General features: G+C 43.3%; 1 protein-coding gene across 1 annotated transcript in view; it reads left to right on the forward strand.

The window, feature by feature from the left end:
• CFAP54 (cilia and flagella associated protein 54) overlaps positions 1 to 18,439 on the forward strand; it is a gene marked incomplete at its 5' end in the record, with an annotated part of 119,110 nt that overhangs the window by 9,208 nt on the left and 91,463 nt on the right. The window contains 12 exon segments of the mRNA XM_054168042.1: positions 1,360 to 1,506; positions 4,356 to 4,527; positions 5,608 to 5,666; positions 8,295 to 8,438; positions 9,259 to 9,372; positions 9,468 to 9,569; positions 11,260 to 11,458; positions 12,257 to 12,352; positions 14,637 to 14,749; positions 14,861 to 15,026; positions 16,258 to 16,340; positions 17,486 to 17,620. Coding sequence (XP_054024017.1) covers positions 1,360 to 1,506; positions 4,356 to 4,527; positions 5,608 to 5,666; positions 8,295 to 8,438; positions 9,259 to 9,372; positions 9,468 to 9,569; positions 11,260 to 11,458; positions 12,257 to 12,352; positions 14,637 to 14,749; positions 14,861 to 15,026; positions 16,258 to 16,340; positions 17,486 to 17,620 — 1,530 coding nt within the window.

Below are 18,439 nucleotides of genomic sequence, written 5' to 3' on the forward strand. Positions count from 1 at the left end.
ATTAAAGGATCATTTTTTGCAAGGATACAAATTAGTTTTCTCTCCCCCCTGTCCCCAGAGTATTATGACTGGGATGGCTGTGTGTTAGGATTAGTGGAGTTGGTAGAGAAACCTCTATATAACCTTCACTGCAGGAAGGAGGAGTGATTCAGTAAGTGGAACTTCCACATCTGAGTCAGGGCTGAAGCACACTCTCAGCATGATGTTGGAGTGGATCATCATGCTGCTAAGGAGCTCTATTTTGAATGCAACATAAAGCTCAACATCTTGTTTGTTAACTCTTCTTAAAGACCTGGTGGCAATTTCTGGTCCATTAATGCTGACTTCTTGACCATATGGAAATTCCAGTTGTCACTTGTTTCATTCTGTTCAGTGCATCTTCTTCTTCTCCTTCTCTTCCTTTCTGCTTTTATATATACAAAAAAAAAGCATCTTCACATCAGGGGAACAGAGGAGAGAGAAATGTTGATGTCTGTATATTGTTTATAAAGTTCTACATGATGAAGTACTTTGGTGAGGAGTGTGTAGTATCATTATCATTACTGTTGCAAAGCTGCAGGACGTTCCAGGAACTCTTTGAGTTTACTGCAGTAGCCCAAGATCATACTTGACTGCTGTTCTCTGATCTGTCATAGAATGAATGGAATAGAATAGAATAGAGCACAACAGAACAGAACAGATAGACTAGACTAGAGTAGAATAAACCAGGTTGGAAAAGACCTTTGAGATCATCAAATCCAACCTATCACCCAACATCATCTAATCAACTAAACCATGGCACTAAGTGCTTCATCCAGTCTCTTTTTAAACACCTCCAGTGGTGGTCACTCCACCACCTCCCTGGGCAGCACACTCCAATGGACCACTGGAGATCACTGAGTCCAGCCCCCCTACCTAAGCAGGATCATCTGGGGCAGGCCACACAAGAATGCATCCAGACAGGTCTTGGAAGTCTCCAGAGGAGACTCCATGACCTCTCTGGGCAGCCTGTTCCAGTGCAGTAAAGTTTTCCCTTCTCTTTTTAACCTTATCTCAACTGACATGTCTGCTTTCCTGGCTCCTTTCCTCCTTGTCCCCCCAGAGGAGACAGGGGTGGTTGGGAAGGAGAAAACCCCTCCACTGTAAATGGGCTGCTGAGACTCAGCTGCCAGCAGACTTACAACCAGGTCAGACATCCTGACTTCCTATTAGAAGTTGCATTGCTGAATGTTTGGATGAAACTTTAGTGGTTGACTTCCAGCTGCTCTTTCACATTGATACTTTTGTTGTTACATAACAAGGCTGACAAGCAATCCCTGTGCTGTGGAAAGAGAAATGCAATATACAAACCTCACCAATGGTATTCTACCTGTTCTCTAGGAATACAAGTTGGCAGTTTCACAGTGCTATGGAAGATACCTTCAACAGTTCATCTCAGAGAACCTTGATGATGTCATGGGTGATGTGCATCGATTTAAATCCACCTTCTTCCCCAATGGTGTCAGAGACAATAACGCAGCACTTACGGTAGGTGGTTGCTGGGGTTTGTTTTTGGGTCAAAGACATTCATTGATTCCAAACAAATCTGTTTTATCCTCCACAAGTGTGCTTCATGTTATTTAAATGCCAACATTAACTAATCATAGAATGCATTGGGTTGGAAAGGACCCTCAAAGATCATCTTGTCCAATATCCCTACAGTGATCAGGGACATCTCCAACTGGATCGGGTTGCTCAGGGCACTCCAGGAGTCACCATCATTGAAGGTGTTTAGGAAGAAACTGGATGAGGCACTTGGTGCCATGGTTTAGTTGATTAGATGGTGTTGGGTGATAGGTTGGACTGGATGATGTCAAAGGTCTTTTCCAACCTGGTTAATTCTATTCTATTCTATTCTATTCTATTCCATTCCATTCCATTCCATTCCATTCCATTCCATTCCATTCCATTCCATTCCTCTCTTCTCTTCTCTTCTCTTCTCTTCTCTTCTCTTCTCTTCTCTTCTCTTCTCTTCTCTTCTCTTCTCTTCTCTTCTCTTCTCTTCTCTTCTCTTCTCTTCTCTTCTCTTCTCTTCTCTTCTCTTCTCTTCTCTTCTCTTCTCTTCTCTTCTCTTCTCTTCTCTTCTCTTCTCTTCTCTTCTCTTCTCTTCTCCTCTCTTCTCCTCTCTTCTCTTCTCCTCTCTTCTCCTCTCTTCTCCTCTCTTCTCCTCTCTTCTCCTCTCTTCTCCTCTCTTCTCCTCTCTTCTCCTCTCTTCTGCCATTCCATTCTCTTCTATTTCATATTACAAACAGTAGTGGCATAGATTTAATAATAACCTCAAGGTTGCATTATTCATGTATTAATGCTGAATACTTCTGTAAGTAGCCTAGGTCACAGAATCATAGAATTGTTAGGGTTGGAAGGGACCTCAAGGATCATCGAGCTCCAACCCCCCTGCCATGGGCAGGGACACTTCACACTAGATCAGGTTGCCCAGAGCCACACCTAGCCTGGATGTGTCCAGGGAAGCGAAGTGACCTTGAATATGTTGGCATCCTTTCATGTTAGCTGCTTATCCAGGTAGGCTCTTGTGACTTATATCCATGGAAGAAAGTGTTGCAGTGTTAGGGGGGGCTGCTAAAAGCATGTCAGATTTCACCTCAAGCAGTTCTTTGCAGAGGAGCTCTATTTTCAGTACGTGGTGGATATTTCAAAATGAATTAATGCAAGTTGCTCTGTGATCAAGAACAGCAGAAGGAAACCATAGGCAGCTCCTGTGTATTAAGCCAAGCAAATTTATATTCCTGTTGTCAGGGTTAGATTGCAAATAGGTGTTCACTGAGGAGAGGAAAAATGAGGACAGCTTGCTTAAAAGCTTGAAGCAGATGTCATGGTGGAAGAAATACTCTGTTTATATATACTCTGGTTCGGTCTTTGTTCTTTTTTCCTGCTCTTTTTCAAACGTAGTTCAGCTTCTTAGAGAGAATTTGATCAAAGACTATGTTAATACATTTTAGCTTGGGTTTTAAAAGTTGCTGTCTAAATAAATTTGAAGTTCCAGAGGTGGTTTCTCCTGCTTTCTGTATGTCTGCCTAAACTTTGAAGCAATCCTAGTGCCAGATGTCATCGTAGGTCTCTGTTAAAATGCTTGTTCTATAGCTTGGCCTTTTTGGCCTTTAGAATAGAATAGAATAGAATAGAATAGAATAGAATAGAATAGAATAGAATAAACCAGGTTGGAAGAGACCTTCAAGATCATCGTGTCCAACCTATCATCCAACACTACCCAATCAACTAAACCATGGAACCAAGCATCCTGTCAAACCTCGCCCTGAACACCCCCAGCGATGGCAACCCCACCACCTCCTCAGGCAGCCCATTCCAATGGGCAATCACTCTCTCTGTGTAAAACTTCCTCCTAACCTCCAGCCTAAACCTCCCCTGATGCAGCCTGAGACTGTGTCCTCTTGCTCTGGTACTGGTTGCCTGGGAGAAGAGACCAACCTCCGCCTCACTACAACCCCCTTTCAGGTAGTTGTAGAGAGCAATAAGGTCACCCCTGAGTCTCCTCCTCTCCAGACTAACACTGGTGCATCCCTAAATTTCCAGATGTGGAACCTGTTCAGCAGTGATCTGTACACTTGGGAACTATTCATGATCATGTGTCAAATGATTACATCTGAAGGCTTTAGAAATATATGTGGGTAACTTTTGGGTTGTTAAAATGTAACACTAAGGAAATCACAGAAATGGAGTTCCAGGGCATGAAACTTCCAGTTTCAGTGAATTAACTGGGAAAAAATAATAATCAAATATTATCAGGTTAATAGGCTCTGAGAGGGACTGACTGGCTGTGTCCCACTTAGTTCATTCTCTCACATCCTACTTTGTTCAGAGGACAAGGAACTCCAGACGGGACTGAGATCACAGATCTGTTAGCTATTACAAGGAAGAGAAGGAACAAGTCTATCTCTAGAAGAGAAAAGCAACATATGAGAGTGAGAAAGAAATCTGATGAGGAGCACCTGAGGGAACTGGCAAAGGAATGAGGCTGAGGGGGCACCTTCTACCTTCTCACTCTCACTACCTAAAGGGGACTGTAGCGAGGTGACTGTAGGTCTCTTCTCCCTACTATCAAGTGCTAAGACAAGAGGATATGTCCTCAAGCTATACCAGGAGAGGTTTTCATTAGATATTGTAGGAAACTTTTTCACTGAAAGGGTTCTCAAACACAGGCTCCTCAGGTAGGTGGTTGACTCCTCATCCCTGGAGGTGTTTAACAGAAGTGTGGTGCTAAGGGACATACTCACTGATCGGTGCTTTGCTGCTGTGTAAACGAAATGTGCCTCTCTTTTAACTATGCATGGCAATTTTCTGTCTGCTTCCACGTCTTTCAGTTCCACGCTTTGCAAGGGAGAAATGCTTGCATTTATCAGATGGTTTGCAGCAGTGACAGAAACCTCCAGAACCAGGAGTCCCTGCAGACTTGCTTCACTATCTTGTCCTCATTACGACTCGCTATGCAAGTGGCTCTACCTCAGGAGAACCTGTGTTGGCTCATCTACAACGGTACCTCAGGCTTGCCATTTGCATTTCTTTGCCACTTACATCTCTTTGCTAAGGAAATCTATGGAGAGAAACTATATATAGTTCCTGAAGGTCAGCCTAAGGGTCAGGGCTAGCTCTAGTTAGCTAGAATGCACTTTGACTATTTCATTCTTCTATGATACTACTTCATTGTGCAGGTGTTTGGGAAGCTAATATTGCCCAAGAATTTAATGGCTTCATCTTCTCTAATTTAAAAGTAGTTATAGGGAAAAGAAAGAAGTCTAGTTTATTTATTAATTGGATTTTTATGTCTTCTATTTTTATGTCTTCTATTTTTAATCCTTCTATTTTTATGCCTTCTATTTTTATGTCTTCTATTTTTATATGTCTTCTATTTTTACTCATAATATTTTTATTATCTAGTTATTTATTATATTTTATTTGTTAATTTTTACTTAGCAAATTTTTATGTATTCCATTTTAATTTACCATATTTTATCTTTACTTATTATATTTAATATATTGTTTTTTATTTATTAATTTTTAAACTGATTTCTTTGATTTTATTTTTATTTATTTTAGGGGGAAAGATTTATTTTTATTTCTCATATTTTTATTACTAATAGTTTAATTTTATTATCTATTTATTTATTATCATTATCTTTATTTACCATATAATAGGTATTATTTAATAAACATATATTAAAACATAGAAAACATTTTATTCTATACTTATTTATTCTATTTTAGTTATTAATTTTAGTTATTAATTTTAGTTATTAATTTTAGTTATCAATTTTAGGCATTACTTTTTCATGTATTACCTTTTTATTCATCATATTTTTATTCCCATTATATTTATTACATGTTCATTTAGCACATTTTCCTTCAGCACATTCTTATTTATCACATTTTGCTTTATTACATTTTTAGTTGTTACATTATATTATTGAATCTTGATTTTTGTTTATGATTTCTATGCATTGCTCAGCCTCTGGAAACACCAACCCAGATATGAACAAGACGTTTCAGTGGGTTTAGTGTAGCAGTTTCCCTGCAGGATGGTGGAATTTACCTCTTGTTTATTTTGGTTGTTTGCAGGCACGATTTGTATTTACACCATATGCAGGCATTTGATGACGAGAGGCCAATCTGCTAAGGTATGGCAAAGTAAACAGAAACATTTGACAGCTTCACAGAAGGTTGGGAAATTCTCCTTGCTTTGTGTGTAACACTGAACCCTGAGTTTTTCTGCTCCCTTGTTACAGGGGAATAAAATATCTACCTTGCAAAACAGCAGATTTTTAAGCCCTCACACCTTGATGACTCTGCTCCTTCCTCACTCCTGGAATGGAAGCCAGCATAATGTCTTAGAATCATAGAATCAGTAAGGCTGGAAAAGACCTCAGAGATCATCAAGTCCCAAAAAGGGATTGGACGTGGCACTTGAAGCCATGGTTTAGTTAGTCATGAGGTGCTGGGTGATAGGTTGGACCTGATGATCTTTGAGGTATTTTCCAACCTTATTGATTCTATGATTCTATCACCCAGTAGCTCATGAGTAACTAAACCATGGCTTCAAGTGCCGTGTCCAATCCCCTCTTGACCACCTCCAGGGATGGTGACTCCACCACCTCCCTGGGCAGCACATTCCAACGGCCAATTACTCTTCCTGTGAAGACCTTTCTCCTCACCTCCAGCCTAAGCCTCCCCTGGCACAGCTTGAGACTGTGTCCTCTTGTGCTGGTGCTGGTTGCCTGGGAGAAGAGACCAACCCCCACCTGGCTACAACCTCCCTTCAGGTAGCTGTAGAGAGTCTTGCTGGTCTTTGAGATGGGCAATGTTCAGGCTGTTTCAGAGGGATCCAGATATGTTTTGGCTTCTTTTATGTTTTGGACAACTGCATCAAGAATTGTGGTTTTGGTTTTTTTAACTCTCTTATTTCCTAAAGTGGCAGTACACTGCCACCTGGTGGCTAGGCTTTCAGTTGTAAATGCGTGCTAAAAAATGAGCTGGCCTTTGCTCCCTGCCCTTTGCTTTTTGGAAGATAAATGGAAGTCTTGTTTGTCTTAGGTTTTTTTTTTCTTTTTTTTTTTTTTTTTTTCTTCTCCAACTTGGACAGAGTCTGACTCAACCTTAATCCAGTGTAGTTTCTTACCTGTTGGTTATTTTAAGAGGACACAGCCTCAAGCTGCACCAGGGGAGGTTTAGGCTGGATGTTAAGAAGAAGTTCTTCACAGCAAGAGAGATTGGCCATTGGATGTGCTGCCCAGGGAGGTGGTGGAGTCGCCATCACTGGAGGTGTTTAAGAAGAGCCTGGATGAGGCACTTGGTGCCATGGTTTAGTTGATTAGATGGTGTTGGGTGTTAGGTTGGACTTGATGATCTCAAAGGTCTTCTCTAACCTGTTCCCTTCCCTTCCCTTCCCTTCCCTTCCCTTCCCTTCCCTTCCCTTCCCTTCCCTTCCCTTCCCTTCCCTTCCCTTCCCTTCCCTTCCCTTCCCTTCCCTTCCCTTCCCTTCCCTTCCCTTCCCTTCCCTTCCCTTCCCTTCCCTTCCCTTCCCTTCCCTTCCCTTCCCTTCCCTTCCCTTCCCTTCCCTTCCCTTCCCTTCCCTGGAATTTATATATGTATTTTTTTTGCTCTCTGAACATCTTTTATTGAAATCCTTTAACACGTTCAGGCTGTTCCTGTATAGTAAACTATAGAGGAAACAGGAAAGCTGGTTGCAAGTATTTCAGATTCTTTCAGTGCAGACAGAATGAAGAGCTGTATATTGACTTAATTTAGGACCAAGGTGCATATTTTGTGTTCCCCAGGGAATAGCTGATTCAAAGAGAATGCAAGGGGAAGATGTTGTTCAGTCAATTTAGTTGGATTAATTTTTAAAATCAGACTGCTGCAATGACTACCACAGAATGCAGAGTTTGGGAGGGATCCTCAAAGGTCACCCCCCCTGCAGTGTGCAGGGACATCTCCAACTAGATCAGGCTGCCCAGGGCCCCATCGAGTCTGACCTTGAATGTCTCAAGGGATGGGGCCTCAACCACATCTCTGGGCAGCCTGTTCCTAAAGTTATATTGGCCCAAAAGTTAGAGCCAAGCAGTGTGGTTTCATGGGTGGAAATCAGTTTAAGAGCAGGCTGTCACCACGGAAGGCAGACTCCATTGCATCCCAAATAAACTTTCTAATCTAGTTGAAAACTAGCTTAGAGAAAGATGATCACTAGAGCTGGTACAAAGGAGAGGGATAACTCTCAAGAGCAGATAGAATCATAGAATTACAGAGTTGTTTTGGTTGGAACAGACCTCTAAAATCATAGAGTCCAACTGTCAACCCAGCACCACGATGGCCATTAAAGCATGTTCCCAAGTGCCATGGCCACACATTTCTTGAACACTTCCAGAGATGGTGACTCCACCACCTCCCTGGGCAGCCTGTTCCACTCTTGCAGCAAAGACATTTTTCCTAATCTCCAACCTAAAACTCCCCTGGTAGGGCCTCTGTCACAGTGACAAGGCTATAGCAAACTGGAGTGGTTGAGGTAGCTTTGAGGTTGAAAGAGACCTGAGCACGGTTTCAGATGGGGCAAACCCCAGGAACGTGCAGGAGGAGTGCTTGGGAGTTAAAAACCATGTTAAAAATAAATACAATTTCTATGATTTGTTTTTTAACACCAGGTTCTATTTGCTCTACCACAGGAGAAGAAGCCTCTGTGTCCTTTAGCAACGGGAAGCATATTTATAGAGGTTAAAATGCAATCACTCTGAAACTGGATTTCTTCAATACAGGTGCTGGATTACTTACTGTGGGCCAGTATCTGTATGGAATCATCCATCCCGCTCTTATCTGTGCACTATTTGACCTGGAGAGCCACCCTGTATGCTGCAGTTTCTCAGTGTTATTTTGACTGTCAAGCCAGCATTCATGGAGAGGTATTCTGACTTACCACACAGGTTTACTACTGATTAATATCGGACTGTATGTGAGTTCTGCCCACGTTCCAAACTTCATCTGCAAGGTGGAGATGTGTTTCCACACAGAATGGTAGGGGTTGGAAGGGACCTCTAGAGATTATAGAGTCCAATTCCCCTGCCAAAGCAGATCACCTGGGGCAGGTCACATAGAAATGCACTCAGACAGTTCTTGAAAGTCTCCAGACAAAGAGAGTCCACAATCTCTCTGGGCAGCCTGCTCCAGGGCTCCAGCACCCTCACAGCAAAGAAGTTTCTCCTCATGTTGAGGTGGAACCTTCTGTGTTCCAGCTTGTACCCTTCGTTCCTTGTGCTATCACTGGAAAGAGCCTGGCCCCTTCTTCTTGACACCCACCCCTCAGATGTTTATAAACATTAAGAAGATCCCCTCTCAGACTTCCCTTCTCCAGACTAAACATCTAAATGGGCAACCAATTCAAAGCCAAATGCAACAGTGACTTGTTTTACAATCACAGTCTCAGATTTGTAGCATTAAGTAGTGGTGGTCAGCCCCCATGCATACATACAAAAGGGATTTGGCAAAGGTTTTCTCTTCCACTTCAGCTTTTGTTCATGACCTGGTTTTCATGGCAGGTCTTTGCAGTTGTGTGAATTAAAGGATGATAGGATTCTGAAATCAAATAGCTAACACACATATATATATATATATAAAATTATAGAAATATATTTAATTTTACATGGAAATATTTAAGTTTTAAATGTTTAACTACCAAACCCCAGGCTGTGTCTATATTACTTTGTTTTTAAATGCCCTGAACAGGTATTTGCTCGCCGTGGGCTGCTTAAAATCGATGAACTGAAGCAACTGGAAAACATGAGCTCTTCGCTGGCAAATTCAGAGAGCAGAAGGATTTTCACAGAGGCAACTCTAAAGGTGCCGCTCTGCAATTCACCATAAACAGTTTACAGTCTTTAGGAACAGAACAGGCAACCACAGTTATTTACTTGCTTTTTTTCCCTCCCTGTCAGATGTCAGTAATGGTTTTCAAGAGAGCAGTATTTGAATCTAGAAGAAAGCCAAAACCCTACCTTCAGCCTAAGTTAAGAGTTACCCTGAAAGAACCACAAAATGTGAGTCTAGCATTTCGCCCAAAGCTTTTCTCTGCTTGCTCCTTGTGTGTGATGAATGTGTGATATAATTCTGCTTGATACACATGGTGCTGTTTGCAAGGAGGAAGTTTTACTCTTTCAGTTTCATGGTTCATGTAATTTATTATCAAAACTCAGAACAAACTGGAAAGGAGGTCATCTGGTCCAATCCCCTTGCTCAAGTAAGGGCACACAGAGCTGGTTGTTCAGGACCATCTGCATTTGGCTTTTGAGTATCTCCAAACATGGAGACTCCACAACCTCTCTGGGCCACCTGAAATGTCGATGGATGACAGGCAACCCTCCCAAGTGCTGTATCTCACTGATAGAGGTTTGGTAACCAAATAGAATATTAAAGTATTTTCTTGCCTAGATCTCTGACTTCTTAGCTGTCAAGAGCACTGTGGTGGTTTTTAGGCTATGCCTTTAAAATTTAGCTACAGATTTTGAGCAGAAAAGTAGAAAAATAGAAATAAATCACCATTGGGTGTCAAAAGGAAAACAAAAGATTATTCTAAACAAATTCATTGGGTAAATATCTGGAATAAGAGGAGCTGTACCATAACAATTCTTCCCTTTTCCCTTCTCTTCTCCTCTCTTCTCCTCTCCTCTCTTCCCTTCCCTTCCCTTCCCTTCCCTTCCCTTCCCTTCCCTTCCCTTCCCTTCCCTTCCCTTCCCTTCCCTTCCCTTCCCTTCCCTTCCCTTCCCTTCCCTTCCCTTCCCTTCCCTTCCCTTCCCTTCCCTTCCCTTCCCTTCCCTTCCTTCCCTTCCCTTCCCTTCCCTTCCCTTCCCTTCCCTTCCCTTCCCTTCCCTTCCCTTCCCTTCCCTTCCCTTCCCTTCCCTTCCCTTCCCTTCCCTTCCCTTCCCTTCTCTTCTCTTCTCTTCTCTTGCTGTTTTGCTTTGCTTACAGGCTGGCTTTGGCTAAGTCTAACTTTTCTGCTCCCCTATCTTGTCCTTTTGTACAGGGGGTTAGGGGAGGCAGGGAGGGAGCTTTCCCTGGTCTCTTGACCAGGGGGTTTTTCATGTTGTTTGCTAATTGTAAATATCTGTATAACACTGTAACTCCTGTACATTTTGTACCTATTCATTGCGTTCCATTGCAGAGTGTAGTTTTTGCTTGTAAATACAGCTTCATTTGCTTCCAGCTGAGTTGGTCTGGCAAAAGCTGATGCTGGGGAGAAATAGCAACCCACCACAAGCACAAATACCTTGTCTCTGTGTGTTTTTTTTTTGCCTTGTGTTTTTATGTTGTGCTGTTCAGAACATGCAAGGAAAGAGAGCACAGCAGTGTCTGATTTCACTGCAGCGCTGACACCTTTCTCTGATTTCCTCAGAGTGTGTAGAACTTAGCTCCTTGTGGTCAAGGAGAAATCTGGGTGGCTTTGAGCTACATAGGCCTAATACTCTCACCCATAATTTCTGCTGTATTGTTTCCTAGGCAAAACACCACGCAGCAGTGCATCTGGCTGCTGTGAAATTGTGACGCTTCTTAAGTGCTGTACCCAGTTAGCATGAGGCCTCTGAAGCATGGCATTGATAGCAACGATGTATTTTCCAGGATATTGTGTTTTAAATGTGCACTTGGTGATGGAAAACTGTTTTGAAAGGAGTCTTGCATTGTTGTCACTTGGTTCAGCTGTGACAAGGCTTAACCTTACCCTTCCTTCCCTAGCTGCAGCGGCCTCGCACTGTGACCAAACAGCTGCTGACAGAAATGTTTGATAGTGTGGCCGCTCAGTTCCTTGCCATCCTGGAAGCTCTGTCTGATAGCAGCAGGCGGCTGTGGAACTCTCCCTCAGCTCTTCCTGATGAAACTGAAATTCGTGATGTCCTCTCAGAACTATTTTCTGCAGGCCTGGAAATCCTCTCAGGTAGCCAAATGTCTTTTTTGCTGGGCTCTGGACTGACTATGGTCTAGTCTAGTCTAGTCTAGTCTAGTCTAGTCTGGTCTAGAATAGATTAGAATAGAATAGATTAGAATAGAATAGAATAGAATAGAATAGAATAGAATAGAATAGAATAGAATAGAATAGAATAGAATAGAATAGAATAGAATAGAATAGAATAAGCCAGGTTGGAAAAGACCTTTGAGATTATCAAGTTCAACCTATCACCCAACACCATCTGATCAACTAAACCATGGCACCAAGTGCCTCATCCAGTCTCTTCCTAAACACCTCCAGGGATGGTGACTCCACCACCTCCCTGGGCAGCACATCCCAATGGCCAATCTCTCTTGCTGGGAAGAACTTCTTCCTAACATGCAGCCTAAACCTCCCCTGGTGCAGCTTGAGACTCTGTCCTCTTGTTCTAGTGCTGGGTGCCTGGGAGAAGAGAGCAACCCCCACCTGGCTATAACCTCCCTTCAGCAAGTTGTAGAGAGCAAGAAGGTCTCCCCTGAGCCTCCTCTTCTCCAGGCTAAGCAACCCCAGCTCCCTCATCCTCTTGTCACAGGGCTGTGCTCCAGACCCCTCCCCAGCTTTGCTGCCCTTCTCTGGACACCTTCCAGCAACTCAACATCTTTCCTAAGGAGTCACTTTGTTTAATTCCTATAGAGAATTTCATCAACACACTTGAGCATTCTGTTTTCTTGAACATGCTACTGACTGCTTGGAATTTAACAAGTCAAATGCAATGGAAACTGACTGAAGAACTTGTCTGTGTTAAAGGTGGAGTGAGCAGTGCAGGTCTCCAAGGAAGTCGTCGCAGCCCTTTCTTTTGTGTAATTAATGCCTCATCAACCCTTCTACAGCTGATACTGAAAGGTAAGCTAGCTTTGAATTTTCGAGGGGTTCTCTGCCAAGGGATGCAAATGCTTGGTGGGCAGAGTTAGCCTTCACAATAGCAGCAGTTCTCCTCAGAAAAGGATTGCAAAATGCTGTCCTCTGTGTGCTACACTTGTTTAGATGTGTGATGTTAAGGCATTCAAAAGGGATTATGTACAGACATCATGATGATTTTCTGAACAGAACTAGCATTTAAATAGGATGTAATAATATATAGACACTGTAATCACATACTGTTCAGGGCAGTAGCTCATCTAGGTGTGTTAATGTCCCTAAACAATCCATTCGAAGGCCAAATTCTGCAATGATATCCTGGCACATTCCTATGGAAGAGAAATGAGATACAGTAATAGAAGGACTGTCATCAGCTTGTTGAGAGCCTTGGAGCAATCATTGTGCTGCTTTGGGAAATAACAACAGTTTAAGTCAGTATTGATGATGTTTTTAGCTGAGTGTCCAGGTGATATCACAGAATCACAGCATGTTAGGGGTTGGAAGGGACCTTCAGGGATCATCAAGTCCAACTCCCCTGCCACAGCAGGGTCACCTAGGGCAGGTCACACAAAAACACATCCAGGTGAGTTTTGAAAGTCTCCAGAGAAGGAGACTCCACAACCTCTCTGGGCAGCCTGCTCCAGGGCTCCAGCATCCTGACAGTAAAGAAGTGTCTCTTCATGTGTTTTAGCTTGTACCCTTTGTTCCTTGTCTTGTCACTGGGAATCACAAAAAGAGCCTGGCACCTTGATCTTGACACCCATCTCTCTGATATTTATAGACATTAATATGATCCCCTCTCAGCCTTCTCTTTTCCAGACTAAACAACCCCAGGTCTCCCAGTCTTTCTTCACAGGAGAGATGTTGAAGTCCTGCACTCATCTTTGCAGCTCTTTGTTGGATTCTCTCCAGCAGACCCCTGTCTCTCTTGAATCAGTGACTGTAGCATATTCTTAGGACTGCAGAACACTACTAAATCTATTAGCTGAGACACCTTGCAGCAAGGACTGGGAAATCTCTTTTCTGCCTTACTGTGGTTTGGACAAACTTGAAGGTTGAGAAAACAGTCTCACTGTGTGTACATTCACATTTTCTGAGTGGGGTAGATTTAAAGTGGATATTAGAAAGAAATTCTTTACAGTAAAGGTGGTGAGGTACTGGAACAGGTTGCCCAGGGAGGTTGTGGAAACCCACTCGCTGGAGGTGTTCAAGGCCAGGCTGGATAAGACTTTGAGCAACCTGGGCTGGTGGAAGGTGTCCTTGACTTCAAGGTCCCTTCCAACCCAAACCATTCTATGAATCTAAGAAGCTATGAATCAGGGAAGTCATTGTGCCCTTGTACTCAGCACTGGTTAGACCACACCTTAAATACGGTGTCCAGTTCTGTCCCTCAATTTAAGAAGGACATTGAGACACTTGAAGGTGTCCAGAGAAGGGCAACAAGGCTGGGGAGGGGTTTGGAGCACAACCCTGGAAGGAGAGGCTGAGGGAGCTGGGGTTGCTTAGCCTGGAGAAGAGGAGGCTCAGGGGAGACCTTCTTGCTGTCTACAGCTTCCTGAAGGGAGGTTGTAGCCAGGTGGGGGTTGGTATCTTCTCCCAGGCAACCAACACCAGAACAGGAGGACACAGTCTCAAGCTGTGCCAGGGGAGGTTTAGGCTTGAGGTTAGGAGAAAGTTCTTCCCAGAAAGAGTAATTGGCCACTGGAATGTGCTGCCCAGGGAGGTGGTGGAGTCACCCTCCCTGGAGGTGTTCAAACAAGGCTTGGATATGGCACTTGGAGCCATGGTTTAGTTGTCAGGAGGTGTTAGGGATTAGGTAATAGGTTGATGATCTCTGAGGTCTTTTCCAACCAGGTTGATTCTGTGTAACTGTTCCTGCTGCTATGCAATTTTTACAAGTAATTTTCTGGTAGGAAGGGTCATCATGGGGGTGATACCCAGACTTCAGCTTTTCTTATGCAAACAGAAAGCACTAGCTCCTTGATAGTCTCTGCTTTAATATCAATACTAGCACAGCCTCTTTGGACTGTAACAGGACACTGCAGATGCCTCCTTAAAACATTATGCAAGCCCAGGTATTACAGCAAAATAATAAAGCTCTTATGCAGTCTAGAGCTATTAAAACCTCTTTCAAGAATATGCTGACTGTTCATAAACAGATGCAGAGCTTGATCTACTTATCAATCCCCAATTAATTAAGTTAAACTCTGTGTGTGTGTGTGTATATATATATATAAACCTAGATCAAATATTTTTGTCATCACTGCAGGAGAGGATGAAGTGTCTGGAGAAGCTGCTATGAAATTCATGAAATTAGCTTTCAGTTATGAAGAGTGGGATGTGTTTGATTCTGCTCTTGAATTTGTTGATCTTTTTCTTCAGGTAATGGGGATGCTATTTAGACCTTCTTCATGCAGGAATATTATTCAAAGCACATCTTTTTTAAAGATGATTTTCTAATTGATTGTTTTCTTTTTTTTCAATCACCACCAGGCTCAGGATGACCCAGTATGGAAGAAAGCTGAAATGGAGCTCAAACTTCTTAGACTGATGCAGCCTTTACTCCTCCCAAGAAAACTGAAACATCATTTTGCTGTTAGTGAAAAGAGCAGCAAAGAATCTAAGTTGCTTCAGAGTTCTGAGAAGAAGCAAGCAGTTAGCAGTGAGTGTTGGTCAGCTGTGGCTGTGTTTGTATTTCAGTTGGTTTTTTGCAGCAAGAGAAGTTGTTTATTATTTTAAAGCTCTAATCTGGTGTACATAGCACTCTGGGGGTAGAACTAGCAATGGAGAAACTGCCACCTACTGAATGCTGCCCATTTTTCACTTGCCAAAAGATGACTTCATGCCATTCCCCTCAAGTGTGAAAGTGCATGATGTATGTCAGACATACATCAGATTGAGCTCATGGGATCATAGGATGGCTTAGGTTGGAAGCCACCTCAGGGATCATCTACTCCAACCTCCCTGCCATGGGCAGGAATGACTCTGAACTAGATCAGGTTGGCCAGCCTGATCTAGTGTGAGGTGTGCCTGCCCATGGCAGGGGGGTTGGAACTAGATGATCCTTGTGGTCCCTTCCAACCCTGACTGATTCTATGATTCTAGGTTGCTCAAGGCCCCATTTAACCTGGCCTTGAAGACTCCCAGGGAGGAGGCATCCCCAGCCTCCCTGGGCAGCCTATTCCAGAACCTCACCACCCTAGTACTGAAGAACAACTTCCTAAGATTCAGTCTAAACCTACTCTCCCTCAGCTCCAAACCATTCTCCTTTGTCCTATTGCTAGACACCCTTAAGAAAAGTCCCTCTGCAGCCTTCCTGTAGGATCCCTTCAGGTATTGCAAGGCAGCTCTAAGTTTCCCCTGGAGTCTTCTCTTCTCCAGGCTGAACAAGCCCAGCTCCCTCAGCCTATTCTCATAGCAGAGGTGTTCCAGCCTTTGGACCACCTTTGTGGTCCCCCTCTCGACTCTCTCCAGCAGCTCTTTGTCCTTCTTCCGCCAGGGACACCAGAACTGGGGGCAGTATTGGAGCTGGGCTCTCAAAAGCTGTATGGAGACATGTAAAATGAATGAATGAAACAAACCTGCTTTTGTCTGTTCTTAATATGTGCAACATTTCTTGGCATTGAATCAAGACATATTTATTGAAGGAACTCTCATTCCCAAACTATGACATTCCCCAAATCTCTAAATACCTTGGAACCCTTCTATTTCCCCAACCAGAAATGCTACTTTGGGAATGCCTGTTCCCCTTGTATGGGCTGTTCCTTGGACCATATTACCCACTGGCATAAACTGGTGAATAAATCTACTCTGATGTTTTCAACCCTAAGTTTGCCACAAGAAATAATGTCTTGTCTTTTCTTTCTTTTATATATATATATTGAACGTAGAGGATTCTGTAAGGCATGGAGAACCTTCTCATGATCTTATTTTGGCAACAGCAGTGCTTGCCTGTGTCTCCACACCTGAGGAGGTAATAGAAATTGAGACCTTCCTTTGCAATCATTTCATCTGTAATGCATTCACAGAACTGAAGACCAAAGGAATCAGTTGCATGTCTTGCTTTGTTTGTTTGCTCTTAATTGGTGCTATGTGATCAGCCCACTTTAAATATATTTAAATAGACATGAAATCCTTATGGAAAACCACAGGGCTAATTGCACATTTCAGCTCATCAAGGGGAGAGCAAATGTCTTTAAGTGCATCAGATGTAGGTGTATAAGAAAGCAAATCACATCGTGGGCTGCATCAAAAGAAGCGTAGCCAGGAGGTTGAGGGAGGTGATTCTCCCCCTCTACTCCACTCTGGTGAGACCCCACCTGGAGCAGTGTGTCCAGTTCTGGAGCCTCTGTTACAGGAGGGATCTGGAGGTGCTGGAGGGTGTCCAGAGCAGGGCCATGAGGATGAGCAGAGGGCTGGAGCTGCTCTGCTATGAGGACAGACTGGGGGAGTTGGGGCTGTTCAGTCTGGAGAAGGCTCTGAGGAGACCTTATTGTGGCCTTCCAGTATCTGAAAGGGGCTACAAGAAAGCTGGGGAGGGACTTTTGAGGGTGTCAGGGAGGGATAGGACTGTGGGGAATGAAAAAAAAAACACCTAGAAATGGATAGATTGAGATTGGATGTTAGGAAGTTCTTCCCTGTGAAGGTGGTGAGATACTGGCACAGGTTGCCCAGGGAGGTGGTGGAAGCCTCATCCCTGCAGATTTTTAAGGCCAGGCTGAATGTGGCTCTGTGCAGCCTGCTGTAGTGTGAGGTGTCCCTGCCCATGGCAGGAAGGTTGGAACTGGATGATCCTTGAGGTCCCTTCCAACCCTGACAACTCTATGATTTAGGTGGGCAGATACCCTCAGGTGTAGCAAAGACTTCTGCAATATTTCTCGAGGTGGGAGCACTTACCCTAAGGAATGAAAATGCCTTTTGAGCAGCACTGTGCCTGCAATTTCAGGTAACTTTCTCACTGCGAGCAAACAGGCAGCAGAAACAACAAAACCAATAGGAAAGCTCAACATGATGGCTTATTTACTTTGAAAAGTCCTGAGACTCTTTATGTACTGAGTGCTTGGAGAGGGTTTATATTTACACACCTGCTTCTGCACTGACACATCCTTTTCTTTCCAGGACATCCAACCTGACAAGGAAATACTGGTTGATGTCATAATGTTTTTGTGGCAGAAGTGTAAGAAAGGACTTCAGAAAATCCCAACGAGTGGAAGTGACTGCTTGAAATATATCCACAAATACAAAGCTTACCAAGTACCCTTTGATTCTAATGTATTTCTCTTGACATGAATGCAGTTTGCTAGAGTAAAGCCAAGATAAAATGTTGGTATTCAGGCTAGGCTTATGGGAAAAGGCAGATAAGTCTTCTCCACTGAAAATGTGAATTGTACCTGCAATTTAAGCATGCTGTGCTCCCATATGCCAATATCAAAATCTCTCTAAGCCTTTTCCCACAAAATAACCCATTCTCTGCCAGTGAACCATGGTGGGAAGAAGCTGAAAGCATTTGAGCATGATGTAAGAAGCAGCATTTGGTAGAAAATATCAATATATTTCCAGAAAGATCCCTAGTTGAAGAAAATGGCCAAAGCCTTACAGCATAAAAGAAGAGAGATGGGGCTCAAGAGTATTTGACCCACTGGACAGACCCTCAGCCTTAACTTGAACCTTTCCCTAAGACTGAAAGGCTCTTGGTGCAATGCAGTCTTCTGAAGGATAATTAGAATCACAGAATGGAAGGGACCTCCCAGGGTCATCTTGTCCAACCCACTCTGCAGTAAGCAAGGGAATCCTCAAGTAGATCAGGTTGCCCACAGCCCTGTCAAGCTGCCCTTTGATGCTAACCAAACCCTTTCTGAAGGAGTTCATGTTCTAGCCCTGACCTCTGTAGTAAAATTGTTCAGAGAGTCACCAAAAGGCAGTGTGTGGCTACTTCCCTCTGCTCTCTTCTATACTGTTGAAGTGGGAAGGTGTGGGATGAATGAGAGGCAAAGGCTCAGATCTGTGGAAGGCTTACCATGCTATGACAAAACACAGAAGTTGTGTTCAGAGAGCATTCCTAAACCCTTAAAA

This window comes from Dryobates pubescens, chromosome 15, assembly GCF_014839835.1.
Source record: "Dryobates pubescens isolate bDryPub1 chromosome 15, bDryPub1.pri, whole genome shotgun sequence".
NCBI classification, from domain to species: Eukaryota; Metazoa; Chordata; class Aves; order Piciformes; family Picidae; genus Dryobates; species Dryobates pubescens.